Genomic DNA, 18,477 nt, shown 5'->3' with positions numbered 1-18,477 from the left:
TTTGTTTGTGCATAGTACAACTTTGCACATAGTACAACAAAGCAGCACTTTAAAATTTAAATAATCGCACCATAAGAGGGCGCAATCAACCTTAGAATATAACGATTACGTTCGTCCCGCCTCCATGTTACGTTTTAGCTTGATTGATATTGCAGACAACCAATGAAATGTATCGACGTCATAAACAGACGCTGGGTTCTGACAAGCAGTTTAGTTTGAGAGGGCTTTCGCAACACAGTCAATGGAAATTCGGCTGGGCAGATTCAACCGTCGACTGCTATAGATGGCGAATGGCAGATACTCCCTGCCCGATCCTGGGAGGGTGATTTGAATGAGTTGGATGTAAATGACGGGGTTGCACTGGTCGGTGTGATATTTTAGGTGCCATCGACCTGGCAGAGGTTTCCTGAAGAGCCGACAGAGAAGACAACTGCACTGAATTACGTTAGTGCTCAGGTTGGGTCTCAAAGCTCTCATTACTGTTTGACAAATGCACATTGCACGGTGTGAAATAACGGGTCTTTATTAGCTACAATGCTAGTTAAAACCCAAACAAAGCGTAAGTTACATTACCACGTCTTGGTGAACTCAGCCAGGTATCAGTCAGTCAGAGACATGTTTTACATTCCATAGTTGTCTTGAGTCAAAGTGCAATATTTTCTATTCCTGGAAAAGGTATACGTTTTATGTTATCCCCAAAATTCATGCTTTATGCATTAAAAAAAATACTACCAACGGCATAAGTAACTGAGCCGTCAGCGAAACATTGAGCGTAATTTAGGTTGCCAGGAAACCGCAGTCACAGCATCTGTTAAAGCCACAGTTTTGTCAACTCTGATGGTCATTTTGAGGACAAAAACGCAGCACTCTGATCGCAGTTGGAGCCAATCCGAGCGTACCAAAATCATGTTAACACAGCCCTGTCGCTTTTGTCTGGCCGCCTCTATTACCGTTACAACATCCAACCCGCAGTTTCTTCTTTGACAGAGTCAAAGAGTTGTCGTGTTTTACCGCATCCTGATCCTGATAAGAGAGACAGACGTCGGGCGAGAGGTAAGCCATTGTGTATTAGACAGACAGGTTGATGCACTTTGATAAATGCTTTAGGATCTGCTGTATGACTTAATAATAAAGTGTCACAGATCCGACCGTGCTGCTTTGACTATAGATGCTGTTCACATTGGTAATTGATGTAAAACAACAGCGATCGTAGCTCAGCGGTCAGTCTGTGTTGCTGTTCAATGAACGGAACGAGCGCTTTACGCAGAGATCTACAATGCCAAACGCTTCGTGTTACCACGATGTAGTCTTTCTGTGTATATATTCCACCCAAATATGAAAGCTTCGGTCTGGGAGTAATTTTGTGAATGGAACCGGAGCCAATAACGAAGCCTCTCTATATTATGACTGAATGAAGACGGTAGAGAAATCATTGTCTGTCGCAGAAATTATGAGGAATCTGTGTATTTATTCTGTCATGGGTTTTGCGGAGCATTGCTTATCGTTTTATTGTTCATGTTAAGGCTGCATCTGCCTTGCGTGCATAATGTGAGTGCTTGGGCACGTGTGGATGCTTATTAGAAGCGTGGACGTATTACAAATGTGCATTAAGCTTCAAGCGTGGTCCTGTGAAAATAATGCAAGAATTAATGATGTCGAATGATTGCCAAAACGGTGCCATTGGAACCGACAATTACATAAAAAGCGTTTTCACACACATCACTGGGATCCGTGAAAAGAGCCGCCAGGTTGCTTGGCTGGTATGACGTCATGCAGACATGCTTGTTATGGAAGAATGAGCTCGTGCACGAGAATTCTTCTATTACTATGCCTAATTATGTCAATGCATAAAAGTTTATGTGCATTGACCCAATGATTTTAAGCATTCAGTTATGTTATGGGCAGTTATTACAATACCATGGTAAACCTGTCATAATTGTCAAGTTACTGCCTGTATGTTATGAGTATGTTATAGCACCAAATTAAAATGAAGTGGAATGCATTGTGTCTGGATTAAAGATAATGAATATATGCTTTATTCTGGCACTACAAGTGTACACCTCCAGAAGCATAATACAGCCACTGGAACCGTCTACATTGCATTATATAGGATGCTTATATTCTGCATTTACCTATCTTCTCTTCGTTTTGCCACAATCTTGTTTCTATTCTTAAATCACATTTACTGTCTTTTCAGTTTAGATATTCTGTCAACAGAGCAGTCATAGATTGCTTAACATGTTGAGGATTAATGCGTTAGTCAGCAAATGTGGTTGTTGTTGTGACCTTTAAAATGAGATGGTTGCAGATAGTAAACTAAAATCTATTAATAATTCAATGTGATGTCCTGTCTTGAGAAAATTGACTTTCTGGCAGAAGTTCTGCATGTTTAGAGGTTGATCTTTCAACAATGAATAGTTTCATCACGATTAAAAGTTTGCTGTGTGTCATTTTAGTTCTAATAAAACATGTATTTTAAAGTAGTGAATGAAGGAGAAAAGGTGATGACACGCTATTGATTCAGCATTGGTTTTCAGTTGCATATGTAGTTTACATGCAGGGTCATACATACACATGCTGCCTCATCCTGCAGTTGCTTTGGTGCAGATGCATAGCTCATGCATTTTTATGGACGGAGGGGATATGTGGGTCAAGCACGCATCTGTGTGCAAAAGCTTTTTACCACTGCTGGCATTAGAGAAAAAGCATGTATGTGTGTTTTTCACTTGTGCGTGTCTCTTCCAACATCATCTTCTCTTCAATACTCACATGCTGGATGGCATCCATATGGTTGTGTGGATAGATCTTATTGCTCATTTGTTTTTAGAGTAAGATCACACATCTTTTGGCTCATGTCTTAAGGTTGTACTGTGTTCCACACGGTAGAAATGTGTCTATGTGTGTACATCGTGGTCATTTCATTTACGCACAAGTTACAACTAGAAAATAGAGCGCTTGGGAGCTCCATGTCAATATTGATCTGGGTATTGATCCACAACACTCATTTTGATATACTTACTTATATGCTCAATGGGTGCCGGCCAATGTGATATGAATGCAGTGCCCAGTGTGTCTTGTAACCAAGACACAATATATGCTCTAGAAATTGAAACAGCTCCATTAATAGTCACTAATAATATTAATAATAGATAATTATAGACATTGTGTATGAAGTGTACATAGACTGGCATTTAACTCTGGAATGAGTATCCAAGATTCTTTTTAAAGGCAGGGTATCTGTTTTGAAAAATGTTAACTTTAGCCTACAAGCACTTAGGGCTGGGTATTGGCAAGGGCCTCACGGTACGATACATATCACGGTACATACGATACAGTACGTTGCATGTTGCGATACATTGGAATACTTTTTCTTTTTTTCATATCAAAAATGTAAAAAAATAGAGCTGACTTTTTAACTTTTTTTTTTAAAGCTAAAGTGCTTCCACACGTCGACTTTGAAAGTGTTTTTAATTTTCTGCCATTTTCTCACTCTCAATAACATCTGGACAGCGACAACTACAGCAGCGTACAACTTACTATTAGTTATATTGACGAAAAGAGTTGTGAAATATAGTTGAAATATGAATTAAGTTGTAACAACTCCTTTCTTGTCAAAATAAATAATAGTAAGTTGAATGACTTGTACATCTTGTAAAACAGCAAAACATTTTTTACACTTAAAGTATTATTGAATGTACAAACACTGCACTTAAATACTATCATGTACATTTGTAAGTTATGTAAAGTTATGCTACAAATATACTAATTAAAAGTATAATTCTGCTTTATTAGTACTTTATTGCACCAGAAAAAGTATACTAAATACCAGTAATGCTTAAATAGATTTTTAAGTGTATTGAAATAAATGGTGTCTCAAAATAGCACACTTGTACACTTAGATGTTCCTAAGTTAATTTTAAGAAGTACTACAGACAAATTTGGTATAAGGTGCAACAATAGCACAAGTGTACTTAAAAATAGTTTATTTTAGTGCACTTTTTTCACCTGGGATAGCATTTATTAACTCTTAACACTCCACCCTGGACCGCAGAAATTTTCAAACCCTGGCTATGGCCATGTATGACCCATAATTTCTGGTAAAAATTGCATTGTAATTGAAGCATTATTGTTGTATTTTAACACTTTGTTTACTCGCATGCGATTACTTTTTCTATAAATCGCAAAAACATATTTTCATTAATATTTTGAATCTTGCCACAAAAAATTGCAACAGAATAAGAAGATATCTAAAATATTTATTGTTTACATTAGCTTTTACATTCAATACTAAAGAAGAATTTGACTTGAGAAATGCTTCAGAGTTGAGTGAATGACAGTCCCTTGTAAAACACTGCATGCACATTTACAGACAGCTTTTCCATTCAACCCGTAACTGTTTGGTATGCAGTGTGTAGATAGCAGCAGCATACAACTACCATGAGAGGCAGCACATTCTTTCTTAATATTTTTAAGACCTTGAGATACCCCAATCCTAGTTGCACCTGCAGTTTTATTATAATATATAATTATTTACACGCATTGTAAAAAAAATCATGTTTTACTGAAATGTTCTCTAGATGCGTTGCGAGCTCTTACTAGGTGGGCTGAAATGGTCCAAACATAAAACTTGTTGAACCATCTGGAGGCTGAGATGGGCATGCCGAGGTCCTCTCCATTCAGGCCACCTTGTTCTGACAGTCAAATGTTTGCCTTAGTACTTCCCAGTGTGCCTTACTACATGCGTGCATGCACACACATACATCCACAAGCCGACATTGTGCATAGTTTCAGGCAATATATGCTGTTTTTTTCCTGCTGTGCCTTCCAATGTCAGCACAAAACATCATACATTAGTCGCCTTTATTGACGGGAACAGACCAGTGTATCGTTTATTCTCACAAATGCAATGGAGTCACAGCTTTCCATTCATACAGACACGCTGTTTCATTTAAAAAATGGATTAACACACACAGGACTAAAGTATATTGGAGACTTCTTGAGGGAGTATGGTGCAGTAACACTGATTGAAAGAAATGGAAAGATTTTTTGCTGAGGTCTGTGATGTTGTATTGTTGAGTACATTTTTGAGTTATAGCTGTTATAGTTTCTAAGCAATTTAAATGACTGTTTGTTATTTGACTGCAGGCCTGGCTCCAGCTATGAAATGTTAGGTGGGCCAAGTGACGTACCTGGGGGGCCAGAGTTGCGTATGTGGGGGAGTGTTTAGGGTTACAAGCATTAAAGTTGCCTCATGGTATAAGAGAGAGAGTAAAGCCGCGTTCACATTACAAGCGACTTTGCCGCTGTGTGTTGCTTGTCTCTTTTAAATGGGTCGTTAGGGGGCGTGTCTAAATCTGGTTGTCATAAACAGATGAGTAACGTCCACTCGAATAACTGATGAGAGACCGATGATGTGAACTCTACTGCGTCGCTCTCATTGGTAGTCGCTCAGTATTTGCATAAAGTTAAACTTAGTTCAAAATGTATATTTAGCTCATCCTACCCAACAGTTATATTTACAGACACTGAAAAGATGGATAAGTGCATTAAATGTTAGGCTTTAATTCTTCAGTTTAACTAGTGTGCTGTCTATTAGCCAGTTATTTTCTCAGGTAGGTACAAATTTACTGGTCGCACATGTGCGACTGGATGTAAAATTCAGTCGCACACTCTCAAATTTTTGGTCGCAAAATGCGACCATTTGGTCGCAGTCTGGAGCCCTGCTTAAGATGAAGAATTAAAATAATTAATCAGAAAGAAAATAAGACACAAAAAGTAGGCCTACACTCTTTACTGATATTTTCTTTCGTTGATGTATTTTATATTTGTTCCTTTCACAGTTTTGACTCAAAGCCATATTATTGCCATGTGTTTTCCGATACCCATGTAGTGGAAGCTCAAAAATCTCACCACACCTGCCAAGTGTTAAAGTGTTAAAGGGCGCTGTCAGGAGGTTGCACAACAGATGCAATGCACATTTAAGTTCAGAGTCTACTCCTGATGCAAAATGTTTAACCTAATTTTTATTTTGATGTATTTTATGATCTGAATTCTAACGAAGAACTATACATAAACGACTACTTCATTTTTTTATTGCAAATGCAACCCATATTTAAGTGTTGTTTATGTGGTGAAATGGAGTTACCTATAAAGATTTTATTTCGTTCTTCTCAAACAGATCAATATATCTTAAAACCTAGAATAAATCAGTATGTAAATTAACAAATTAAGACAAATATCATGTAATTTTACATTACCATGTGAGTGGCATGGCAGGATTTTGAGCTTTGCCAGTGTGCTAATACACTTACAGGAAAATCTGTCTGGGTTTTTAACTCTTTCACCGCCATTGACGAGATATCTCGTCAATTAAGAGAAAACGCTTCCCTGCCAATGACGAGATTTTCCGTCTTTCCGCAATACCGATATTATCTACCAGGTGGTGCCCTTCCGCAAGTATTGCCCTATGGCAAGCGGCTGCATGTCCGTGTCTGTTTTAGAGATCGCTCTGAATGGGATCTTTGAAAAAGTCCGTCACAAAAATGGAATTTTCTCTGCTTTTTGCTCAAAATTTGGTGTTTTTGCAGAAACCTACCAATATTCAAAAGCTGATTACAAAAGAACCACTGAAGGTAGGATGAAATGTTATTTTTTTGTTTGAAAGCAGAGGGTCTGTTCTTTCATTTGGTATATTGTATGTTTATATATTTAAAGAAGAACATTTTCTGGAAGGCGTTAAACTTTGGTGAAAACCATGAAAAATGCTGGCTGGCAACTTTTTAAAAAAACGCTGGCGGTGAAAGAGTTAAAGATGGATGGAGTGTGCGACCCCCTTATGCTGCATTCCAGTTTCTAAAACTGGAACAGAAAATTGTAATGAAAGTGTTACTTTTCACACTAACCAAATCAATTGGGTTTTCACTAAAAGCTCTAGGATCAAAGTGCGAGAACCATTATTATAAGTTTACATTCATTCATTTGGCACTTTTATTCAGAGCGACTTACAATGTACTCAAGGTATACATGTTCTATTACATTTAATTGTATTATTTTGTGTGCAATGTGAATTGTCATGTGTGGATCCTCTCACTCTCTTCTCTGCTGCTCTGCTTTAACATCTTATCTTAGCTGTATGCAGTATGCAATGCACATGCTATAGGAGTGTGTTTACATACCATCATTCGTTTTCTCTCCATCACACTCTCTTTCTTGTCCTATCTTCCTTTTCTCTGTGCCATTGAAATCTCCTGCCCCCTCCACCCAAAAAAACCCCACTACATTCCCCCTAGCACACTCATTGTAGCCAAAAGAGAGGCACATGTCCTCACTCCATGTGTGATGAGACCATGTGTGGTGTGTTTGGTTTGGCCATAGTCCCAAATACAGTAGCCATATTCACAATGTATTGAATACATAAAAAATTATGACATTATGTCTAGCACTGGAAAATAATGCAATATACACAATTTGTACAAAACATGAGCTTTAAGCTGGGAAGATGTTTGAGAGATCCTACACTCTAAAAAATGCTGGGTTTTGACCTAATAATGGGTTAAAACAACACAGCATTTTGGGTTGAAACAACCCCCAGCATATGTTAAATTTCAACCCAAGGGGCTGGGGTCATCCCTTTTTGAACGCGGGGTTGAAAATAACCTGTTCAGTTGTAATTTAGGGGACAAGTTCGGTGTTTTGCACTAGAAGCCCTGTTTTCAAATTGTTTATGATGAAATGGAACGGGTTTGACTGAAATTTGGACATGTGCTGCTGGCCTGGGAGTTTTCGGTTTCGGTGGTGTCGCCTCCCCACCCCCGCGGTGGCTGCGTGGGTGCACTGGAACAGTCCTTCCTGGAATGCATTGGACTTTCGTTTGCAGGGGACGTGAAACTTACAGAGTGGTCAGGGGTGTTCACTGATGTGCTCACACAAGATTCGCTGCAAAAGATGCTTTCCAACAGGTTTTATCGTAGTTTTTGTCCAACTCCATTGACTTGTATTAGATGTGCTGTGAGGTACGGTATTACTCTGCCGCCGGGAACGGAAATGGGGTTGTTTGTATTCTTGCAATTGGCAAAGGTGGCTTATCGCCACCAACTAGGCTGGAGTATCTATTATTCAAGCTCTCAACAGAAGAATGTACGGGTGTGAGACGTTTGGAAAAATAGGTCCACGGGTTTACAACGAATGGTAAAACACCTGTTGGAGGGCATCTTTTGCGGCGATTTTTGTGTGAGCATATCAGTGAACACCCCTGACCACGTGAGTTTCACGTCTTTTGTAAACGAAAGTTTAATGCATTTTAGAAAGGATTGTTCCAGTGCACCTATGCAGCCATTGTGGGGGTGGGGGGGTGATACCACAGAAACCAAAAATTCTCTGGCCAGCAAAAAATGTCCAAATTTCAGTCAAAACCGTTCTATTTCATCATAAACAATCTAAAAACAGGGCTTTAAGTGTAAAATATCAAACTTGTCCTTTAATTTATGCTGGTTGAAAATATACAAATTTTCTCGGTTACTACCGCAGACTTAGTTTTTTCTGCCAATTTTAAATAAATTAATTTAATGATAAGATAATAATAACGTAACAAATATATCCCAAAATTTAAAATTAAATAGCTTTTTTCACATTCGCCTTTTAATTTTAATATTGACAGTCTTGCCTCGAGATTGTAGTAGAGTTGGGCAAAAAAAATTGCCTGCGATTCTTCGATTCTCATGCGTGTCTCCTCGGTAAAGCCGGTTTGGTGATTAGTAGTAAATCACCTGCTTTCGGATGCAGTTGACATTCACAGAGCCGTATTTCACAGAGAAGCTAGGAAAAATCTTCTTGGTGAAATTTGGCTCTGTGTAGTAAATGCCGCTCCATCTGAAAGCAGGTGATATCACTTAAAAATGAAATAATTTAATGTTTTAGTCTTTAGTTTTCAATTTTGGGACATATTTTGCGTTTTATTTGATCATTTAATTAATTCATTTAAAATTGGCAGAAAAAACCTTCCATACTTTGACACAATGTTGGGTTGAAAATAACCCAGCATTTTTTTGAGTGCATTGGGTGCAGTTGGTGATGACATATGTACTGTAGCAAGCAATTGGCAGGACCTCTTCTGTCTTTTAGTTAATGAAAATTAAGTCAACATGATATAAAAAATGACCCTGCCTAAAACGCATTCATGGTTTCATTGTAAATCATTTGTTTATTCCATACAGTTTGAAAATTTAAAAATCTGCCCCTGAATTGACTTTCACTTCTGGCTGATATCACCAACACCTCTCTACCATCCACCTCTTATGAACTCCAAGACCATTGTCCTACTGCACCTTGGTAAAACTTTTGGTATGTTCTAACTTGAACCATTGCAGATTTGTCAGAGCATATCAGTTGGTTTGGAGGTGGAATTAGTCAGTTTTTGTCAAAGCTGATTCAACAGCTGCCCACATCCCTGATGCAGATTCCTATATCCGCAATATTTCAGTTCAGAGTTCTGTGGCATCCTGTTTTACTGTAATTCATAAAGCTCATCTCCGTCACCGATGTCCACATCATGCTAGCGTTAATGACTCCATTTTGCATAACTGTGCCAGTGCTGTTTTAAATTCAGTTTTCTGGTTTGTTTTCAGCAGCTGCCATGACAGGGGTGGGAGCAGAGGATGACATTCCTCTCTGTGAGAGGAAAACTGTCACAGACTTCTGCTATCTCCTGGACAAGTCCAAGCAACTTTTCAATGGCTTAAGGTCAGTCTCTTCTCTGGGTCTGAGTGTTTTGCTGTTTGTTTCTTGTCCTTTTTGCCTTCCAGATTGCTGTCTGGCTCTAACTGTGTGACCTTATGTCAACTCTGCTCTCTCTCTCTCTCTCTCTCTCTCTCTATTTTATGGGTGTATTCTAATTAAACTAGGTGGTGGGTTGCCTCAGTGACTAGATGACTAATTGCTTTGAATGAATGTCTGCGTAATTAGACCTGTTTTGGGTTGCCTGACGCAGATTGTGCATGTTGCACAGTTTCTGTAGTGATAAACAATCTGCTATGTGGAGCTCAATCAAATGGAACAGAATGCAGGGGTCTTGAGAAGGAACTTTTTAAAGATTATTTTCAAATGTCACGACCCTTCAAGCATGACAAGCAGTGCCCATGAAAATTAAAGCACCACTGCTAAAATATAAAATTAAAGGATATAAATATGGAAGTCTCCATACTCCGCACCCATGTTTGCAGCTCCTCCAGGCAGCTGTTTTAGTCATGCAAGATGAAGTCCTGTCGAAGATTGATATCTCTTAAATCATTCGCTCACAATAAAACAAAATATTTCCTACCAACATTTCAACATAACAATAACTGCACCATAATTCATTTTCTTAATCTCAAATTATGTTATAAAATGCTTGTTGTTAACAGTATCTATTATCTTTGGTCACAATTCAAGCCCACCTAAAAAAAAGCTTTACTCTATTACTTTGCTACATTAGTTACTTCATATTGGTTATGTCAGATGACCTCTTGATCAGTCCTTGGCCAATTAAAACTGCTATGGAGTCCAGACCTTCTGCTTTGAGTCTGATGGTGTGGTTATGCGAGACTAGTTGTTGGATGGTAAGTTGACATTGTGATCCATCCCTAGGGGTTGCTTTCTTTGTATATGTAAATGAGCAGGATTAGCAGTGCTAACATCTCATCTGCGCTGTGTTTTATGTATCTGTGTTGGAGTTTGCCTCTACAACCGGATAGGGAGCCGAGAGCCCTTTATATTTTTCAGTGTCTGCTTGAAGTGAGCTGATCTGAATGAATCTTCGGTGCTCCTCTTCCACCCCCTCATATCTGCCAGCGTTTGTCTCCGCATTACACACACTTTAAAAAAAATGAATCACGTCACTCCGTGTTTATCATCATTTCTCAGTGGCCAGTAGGTTGTGTTTGAGCTAATCAGTCATTTTTAGCTGAGACTATTTATAGCACAAGTATGTCAGTAGCTGTGGGCTCTATCTCCTTTTCTTTTAGCTTTTCTCTCCTCTTCTTTTTCTTTTTTCCCTTCTTCATTACTTCACCATCTGCATCTCTTTCCTCTACTTTTGTCTTATCTTATCCAGGCCCGTTTGGAGGGTGTAAAATTGTATATTGTTACATTTAAATTAAAAGGTGGAGACAGAATATTATTTAATAAGACTAATTGTGTTTGGCTGAAGAAAGAAAGAGACAAACATCTTTGATGACATGGGGGTGAGTAAATTAGTAAATGTTAATTTTGGTGTGGAGATATCCTTTAATGGGTGAGTTTAAGCTCAATCCACAAATTCATTATGGAACATGAATAGAAGCATTAGCATAATAGAAGTCACTGACCAATCATACCTTGCTACAGTACTCTTTTTATACACATACACATTTTGTGTCTAGTTGAGGACAACACATTTAGGGCCAAATTTACTAACAACTTGCGCAAATGATAATTTTGACGTTAAATAACGATTGTCGGGATTTACTACAGATGCGCTTTGGATAATTAGCGATAAAAAGGTGTGGTCTAGTACTTTTTGCATATGCATTTCTAGGAGTTTCCCTTTCAAAGGCAAAATTGTTGGGATGAGATTATTTAAATAATTCATGCAACGCGATTTACTAATGTTTGTCACCTCAGCTTTACCACGACCCGCCTTTTTAATCATTTTCGGAGATCCGCGAGTGATGCACGACTAAGATGGCGATGGCAGGCACCGCCTACTTTAAGCTTCAAAAATGATCTACAGAAACCTATGGGTGACGTCATGGACACTACGTCTATCTTTTTTTATATTATATGGTTCGCGCATGTGTTATGACTGATATTTGCGGCATTATTTAACAGCGAAAAAATCATGTCTTAAATTACTTTGCGCTTAGAATGGCTGCAATTATTGCATATAGTCACTAGGAGAAGTCACACAATACCAGGTGTTTCAAAACGTTTTGTAAACCTTTACTTTTCAGTGTCCTATGGCTTCGTTAACTCTGATGTCCGTGGTGCTGAACTCAAGCGCATCACACGTTAACTCATCAGATCTTCTTATTTGCGACCCTGAACTAATTTGCGCTGCTCTTGTACATTGTGTTGGTCATTATGGAAATCAGCTGTTGCGCCTGTGTTATTTAATTTGGGCCTTTTTAGTAAATAACCCGCAGATATTACCACTTCCATCTGCGCTATTTTGGAATTGCGCTCTTGCGCTAATTTGCCCCTTTTAGTAAATCTGGCCCATTTTGTGTTGTCCCTAGCTAGACACATCTCTGTGTTAGTATTGGAACAACACATTCTTTTTATGTTCTCCTTTTTATTTATTTGAACACAAAATTAACACAGAATGACACATAATGTGTTAAAATAACACATTGGGGCGTTTTCCTGCACAGGGCTTATCCTAGTCCCTGACTAAACAAACACCTTGTATTCATATATCTTAAAGCATATCAATGCCACTGTTATGTCTTAAAATGCACCCTAGTATTGTTTTTTGTAAGGTATGTTTGTAAAAACTACCTAAATGTCCTAATATAACTAAAGGGCGATTTATAGTCGTGCGTAGGTCCTACGGCGTAGCAGCGACGGCGTAGGTTCCGCGTCGGTTTTCATTTATACTTGTGCGTCGCCGTCCGCGTCGACGTGCAAACACACACGAAACCGCTGGTTGGCAGTAATCACGCGTGTAACCACAGTAACAGCAGAAGTCGTCACAGAAGAAGAAGCTAAGCAAGTAAACCCACAAACGAAGAAGAAATAGCAACTTGTTGTGTATAATTTGAGAAGACCAGCAATGATGGAAGTAAATAAACAGCGACTTATGTTTCAGTTTGAGTTAAATCACTCCTCAACTTGGCTCATCTTTGTTTTCACCGTCTCAAACGGAAATACCTATGACGCAGTTTTTTTACCTGACGGGAGGGGTTCTGGTGGACCAATCACAGCGCTTACGGTCCGCGTAGAGCCGACGCGCTGTTAGAAATTTTGTGAGGTGCGCGTCAGGCTACGCAGAGCTACGCACAGGCTACGGATAGCCTACGCCGTAGCTACACCGTAGGACCTACGCACGACTATAAATCGCCCTTAAGGCCTAGTCCTGGATTAATCTAAACCCTGTCCGGGAAACCACCCCATAATAATATTAACACATTATTTTAGAGTGTATAATAAGTCATCTATAGTTTAAAATAAGTTTTAAAATGTATTTGGTTTGTCATTGCTTGATTGTCCTGCACAAATAATTTTCCTGTGACGCTACTTACCAATAGGCGGATACTGTATGTGAGAACATGAATTTCATACCTTAATAACAGCATGTGTCCACAGCAACTGCAGCATCAACTAGAACTAGATGTTTGCTGTTAGGCCACACCCTATTGCCCTGTTTCTCAATGCTAATTAGGCTGTCTAACCAGTAGCGGCCTACTTCTGTATTTGACGCTTAGCAACACCCAGAAGAGTTGAGTAATGAAACAGCTATTATTAATTGGTCTCATTTCCTTACCTAACACTTTTCCTACTTGATAGCTCTCTCACCGTCTCTGGTCTTTCCTTTTATTGAACAAGCTTTATGTGACTGTAATGGCAGGTTGACTTTCGTACATTTACATCTGCAAATCATGATGCATTGTTTATTTGTGTGTCCCAAGAACTGGGTTACCAGCACAATTTGAAACCAGATGTACAGACACCAGTTTGTTCGTGGATTGGGAGTTTTTAAGCATGCAGTGACCCAGAGAACACTCTTAAAAGTAAAGGTGCTTTTTGATGCCATGGAAGAACCATTTCTGGCTGAATGGTTCCATAATCTTTAAAATCTTAAGATCTAAAGACAATACATAAATTGGCCAATATGCATTGTAAACTTGCTGAATTCTCTAAAAGTAGTGGTGTAACGGATCGCCTCGCATGCGATTCACATATTAATTTGTATAATTTGGGAAAGTTTATCAGTTGCATGTGTTTCGAAGGCTTGCAAATCTTAACACTCAAGTAATTAAAAAATGTAACCGCAAAAATGTGCTAAAGTGATTTTTCTGTACGCACAGACGCACATGCGGTTAAATGTGTCCGGTCCATCTCCAATCAGGAGTGATCATCCCTATGCCCTTCAAAGATTATTACTCTTGATGTGTAAACTTTAGAGAGAGTTGCGCTACTGTGTTTCATGCTGTAGTCCATTAAAATACATTTGGCGAATAGAGCACTGAAAAGCAACATAATTTTCACTTTATATGGAGAGACTCTTTGGCTGCATCTCCTTCCTGAAGCACAGCTTGGAATTCACCCTCTGGAATTTTCTCAAGGAACCGAGGTTACAATAGTAACCAAGATGTTTTGTGATCCGTTCCACCCCTAGTTAAAAGCCACAGCTATTTTTCAGCAAAGTCCTCTAAGTGCACGGAAGAGAAATTGAATGAACACACGCAAGTCACAGTGCAAGAGTTTCCTACCTGTTCAAAGGAGGTTTACTTAATATACCGTATTAGGATATTGACAGAATTTTGACTAAATTAAGCTTTTTACCTTTATTAAAAAAAGGCCAGTGGAGTGACTGGAGACTTTAAAAGTGGAGATTTTTGCATGTACATAGAGGGTTTGGCAGCACACGACACATTCGTGAAAATAAAACATTTCAATTACTGACTAATAACCCTTTCATTTCCTTAAATAAAATTACTCAACCTAAACTTACAAGCCTGAGATAAATGCTCATTTAAAAGAAAACAGGTCAGACACACTTTTTACATGGTTTTACAGTACATAAGTTCTTTGTATTTTAAGCCTCACTTGAGTCTCAAGGTACATTATATTAGTTATTTGGAAATTCTGTGTAAAAATGTTGGCTCAATTTGTTACTATCAAACAGTCCCAGGTAAACTGATATTGTAGCCCTTTCTGGAGTAACTATCAATATAAGATAATAATCAAAATGTTAGTGTTCAAGTGCTCTCAGCTCAACAGCCGCAATATTGGTCAGCTCCACCACATTTGACCTGTTCTTATTCTTCTTCTTCAAAAAAAAACGCACATCATCCTTTCCTCGTCCATTCCAGCCTTTCCTGGTTTACAGGTCTGTCCCTGGCTGTGCACTGCCAGTGAATCAGTCTTGTGAGTATTAATACTGTCAGCGAGGATGAGAAATTAATGGTGCATAGAGTGAAATTAAATTAAAGCCTTACCTAATGATGGCACCTATCTACTTCCTGACCTTGTCTCTAGTATCCCAGAAGGGCACCAGGGTGAACCATAAATCTCACACAACATCTCTGTAATCGTACAGTGTGTGTGATGAATGATGAATGCTTGTTATGAATGGAAGCTGTGGAGTTGCAGATATAATGTGCAGTAGCGTGTGTGTATGTGCACTGGGTTTAACTAAAGTGCATGAATGAAATGAGTTGTAATTGCTCTGTACACATCGCTGTGTGTGTTTTTGGTTGTACCTTTATATGTCAAGGTTATGTCTTTTTAAGGATAAAAAACCTCCCCTTACCCCTCAATTTTTTTAAATAAATGACCTTTAAATAGTTTATAAAGGGCACATGGCCTTAACTGTAATTGTGCGTGAGCACTTTAGCTTGTAAACGAGGACCTTTGCATTTACCTGCTGCATTCACAACTCCTCTTTTTTCCCCAATCCCTGCTTCTGTTGTCATAGCAACCCTCTGATGATGACAATAGGGCCTAGACTAGAGTTTTTTTTGGGGGGAGCACAGGTGGAAAAGGAATAGAGAGGAAAGGGAGGGAGGGAGAGAACACAAAAACGCTACTTCTCCAGCTGATTGTCACAGCTTCTCAAATTCCTTCAAGTCAGGGGCACTATGACTCACCACAGCCCGGCCCAAACTCTCACCCACTCACAATTTCTGACTCCATCTCTTTCTGATTGATCCTTATTTGCATGTCATCTCCCCATTGTCGTGATGATGCTAATGCAGCGCATGACAAACGTGACCAGATGTATGTCAAGGTGGCGTGAGTGAATACCCACAATGTGGGTACAATGTTGTAAGGGTGTACACTATATGATGTAACATCTGCAGCATATGGGAATAGATGATCTGAATGTAGATGTTTTTTAGAGTGTGAAGAACTGGTTTATGCTCCTAATTGATTTTGATTCTAATTTGCTCTGGAGGTTTGCTCCTAATCCTTCCTTGAGGACCAATCAATAAAGAAAATGTATGACTAGGCTGAATTTGAATGTTTCTCTTTTTTTTTTGCTTGATCCTGCAGGGATTTGCCTCAGTATGGACACAAGCAGTGGCAGTCTTATTTCGGCCGAACATTTGATGTGTATACCAAGCTATGGAAGTTTCAGCAGCAGCACAGGTCAGCCATGCATAAAAGATCTGTTAGGGAAACCGAATGTCTGTTTTTGCCAAAAATCTTTCTTTTGATAGTTCCTGTGCAGTGACATTATTGACAGACATTTTTTAACTATGCTTATGTTACCGGAGAATAGACAAGTCCTGGACAACCGGTATGGTCTCAAAAGGTGGCAGATAGGCGAGGTTGCCTCAAAAATTGGCCAGCTGTACTACCATTACTAGTAAGAATTCTTTAGACATATCTATTTTATAGCCTGACTCAGACACACATGAAGAATTTCATTCACATTTTTTATTTCTTCTCTTTTAGCCTCCGCACTTCGGAAACAAGCTACTTAAATGAAGCCTTTTCTTTCTATTCGGCCATTCGCCAACGATCGTATTATCACCAAGTCAACAAAGAAGACAGGTAAAAGGTTTTCCCATTTAGATATCATGGAGGGGTCTGAAATTGTCATTGCAAGTGCATGTTCACTTTGAGAGACATAATCTAAAAAAAACAAATCCAGAAATCACAATGTATGATTAACTATTTGTATGATACAGCTGCAAATAAGTATTTGAACACCAATGTTAATATTTGGAATTTACTATTTGCAATTAAAGAGGTCAAATGTTTCCTGTAGTTTTTCACCAGGTTTGCACACATACAGGAGGGATTTTGGCCAACTCCTCCACACAGATCTTCTCTAGATCAGTCAGGTTTCTGGTCTGTCACTGAGAAACACGGAGTTTGAGCTCCCTCCAAAGATTCTCTATTGGGTTTAGGTCTGGAGACTGTTTAGGCCACGCCAGAACCTTGATATGCTTCTTACAGAGCCACTCCTTGGTTATCCTGGCTGTGTGTTTTGGGTCATTGTCATGTTGGAAGACCCAGCCTCGAACTGAGGGAAGGAGGTTGTTCCCCAAAATCTTGCAATACATGGCCCCGGTCATCTTCTCCTTAATACAGTGCAGTCGCCCTGTCCTATGTGCAGAAAAACACCCCCAAAGCATGATGCTACCACCCCCATGCTTCACAGTGGGGATGGTGTTCTTGGGATGGCACTCATAATTTTTCTTCCTCCAAACACGTTTAGTGGAATTATGACCAATCTATTTTGGTCTCATCTGACCACATGACTTTCTCCCATGACTCCTCTGGATCATCCAAATAGTCATTGGCAAACTTAAGACGGGCCTGGACATGTGCTGGTTTAAGCAGGGGAACCTTCTGTGCCATGCATGATTTCAAACCATGACGTCTTAAGTGTATTACCAACAGTAACCTTGGAAACAATGGTCCCAGCTCTTTTCAGGTCATTGACCATCTCCTCCCGTGTAGTTCTGAGCTGATTTTTCACCTTTCTTAGGATCATTGAGACCCCACAAGGTGAGATCTTGCATGGAGCCCCAGTCCGAGGGAGATTGACAGTCATGTTTAGCTTCTTCCATTTTTTAATGATTGCTCCAATAGTGGACCTTTTTTCAACAAGCTGCTTGGCAATTTCCCTGTAGCCCTTTCCAGCCTTGTGGAGGTGTAAAATTTTGTCTCTAGTGTCTTTGGACAGCTCTTTGGTCTTGGCCATGTTAGTAGTTGGATTCTTACTGATTGTATGGGGTGGACAGGTGTCTTTATGCAGCAAAGGACCCTCAAACAGGTCCATCTAATTTAGGATAATAAATGGAGTGGAGGTGGACATTTTAAAGGCAGACTAACAGGTCTTTGAGGGTCAGAATTCTAGCTGATAGACAGCTGTTCAAATACTTATTTGCAGCTGTATCATACAAATAAATAGTAAAAAAATCATACATTGCGATTTCTGGATTTTTTTTAGATTATGTCTCTCACTGTGGACATGCACCTACGATGGCAATTTCAGAACCCTCCATGATTTTTAAGTGGGAGAATTTGCAAAATAGAAGGATGTTCAAATACTTATTTTCCTCACTATATATATACATATATGTGTGTGTATGTTGTTTGAAGTTCTTCAAATGAAATGGGCAAATGGTACAAATCCTAAATGAACTTTGCTCTTCTTTCATGGGCAGGCCAGAGCTGGTGGTTAAAAAGCTGAGGTATTATGCCCGGTTTATCGTCGTTTGTCTGTTGCTCAACAAGATGGACCTGGTTAAAGTGTTGGTCAAGGTAAGTCATGGACAGCAGACC

General features: G+C 39.2%; 1 protein-coding gene across 8 annotated transcripts in view; it reads left to right on the top strand.

Moving 5' to 3' along the window:
- The first annotated feature begins 190 nt into the window (after positions 1 to 190).
- The window catches only part of scai (suppressor of cancer cell invasion), a 32,753-nt gene continuing 14,466 nt past the window's right edge, over positions 191 to 18,477 (top strand). Inside the window, exons 1-7 of one of the 8 annotated variants that reach the window (XM_055199449.2) lie at positions 191 to 456; positions 996 to 1,053; positions 9,624 to 9,738; positions 16,231 to 16,326; positions 16,460 to 16,546; positions 16,636 to 16,734; positions 18,360 to 18,456. In XM_055199449.2, coding sequence (XP_055055424.1) covers positions 9,632 to 9,738; positions 16,231 to 16,326; positions 16,460 to 16,546; positions 16,636 to 16,734; positions 18,360 to 18,456 — 486 coding nt within the window. In that variant the 5' untranslated portion in view covers positions 191 to 456; positions 996 to 1,053; positions 9,624 to 9,631. Of the gene's footprint in view, positions 457 to 987; positions 1,054 to 9,623; positions 9,739 to 16,230; positions 16,327 to 16,459; positions 16,547 to 16,635; positions 16,735 to 18,359; positions 18,457 to 18,477 lie in introns of all 8 variants that reach the window. The other 7 variants (XM_055199453.2, XM_055199448.2, XM_055199452.2 and 4 more) reach the window with 7 other exon arrangements.

The sequence above is a fragment of the Misgurnus anguillicaudatus genome, chromosome 22 (genome assembly GCF_027580225.2).
Source record: "Misgurnus anguillicaudatus chromosome 22, ASM2758022v2, whole genome shotgun sequence".
In the NCBI taxonomy this organism is placed as follows: domain Eukaryota; kingdom Metazoa; phylum Chordata; class Actinopteri; order Cypriniformes; family Cobitidae; genus Misgurnus; species Misgurnus anguillicaudatus.
This window is presented reverse-complemented; position numbering and strand designations above follow the sequence as displayed.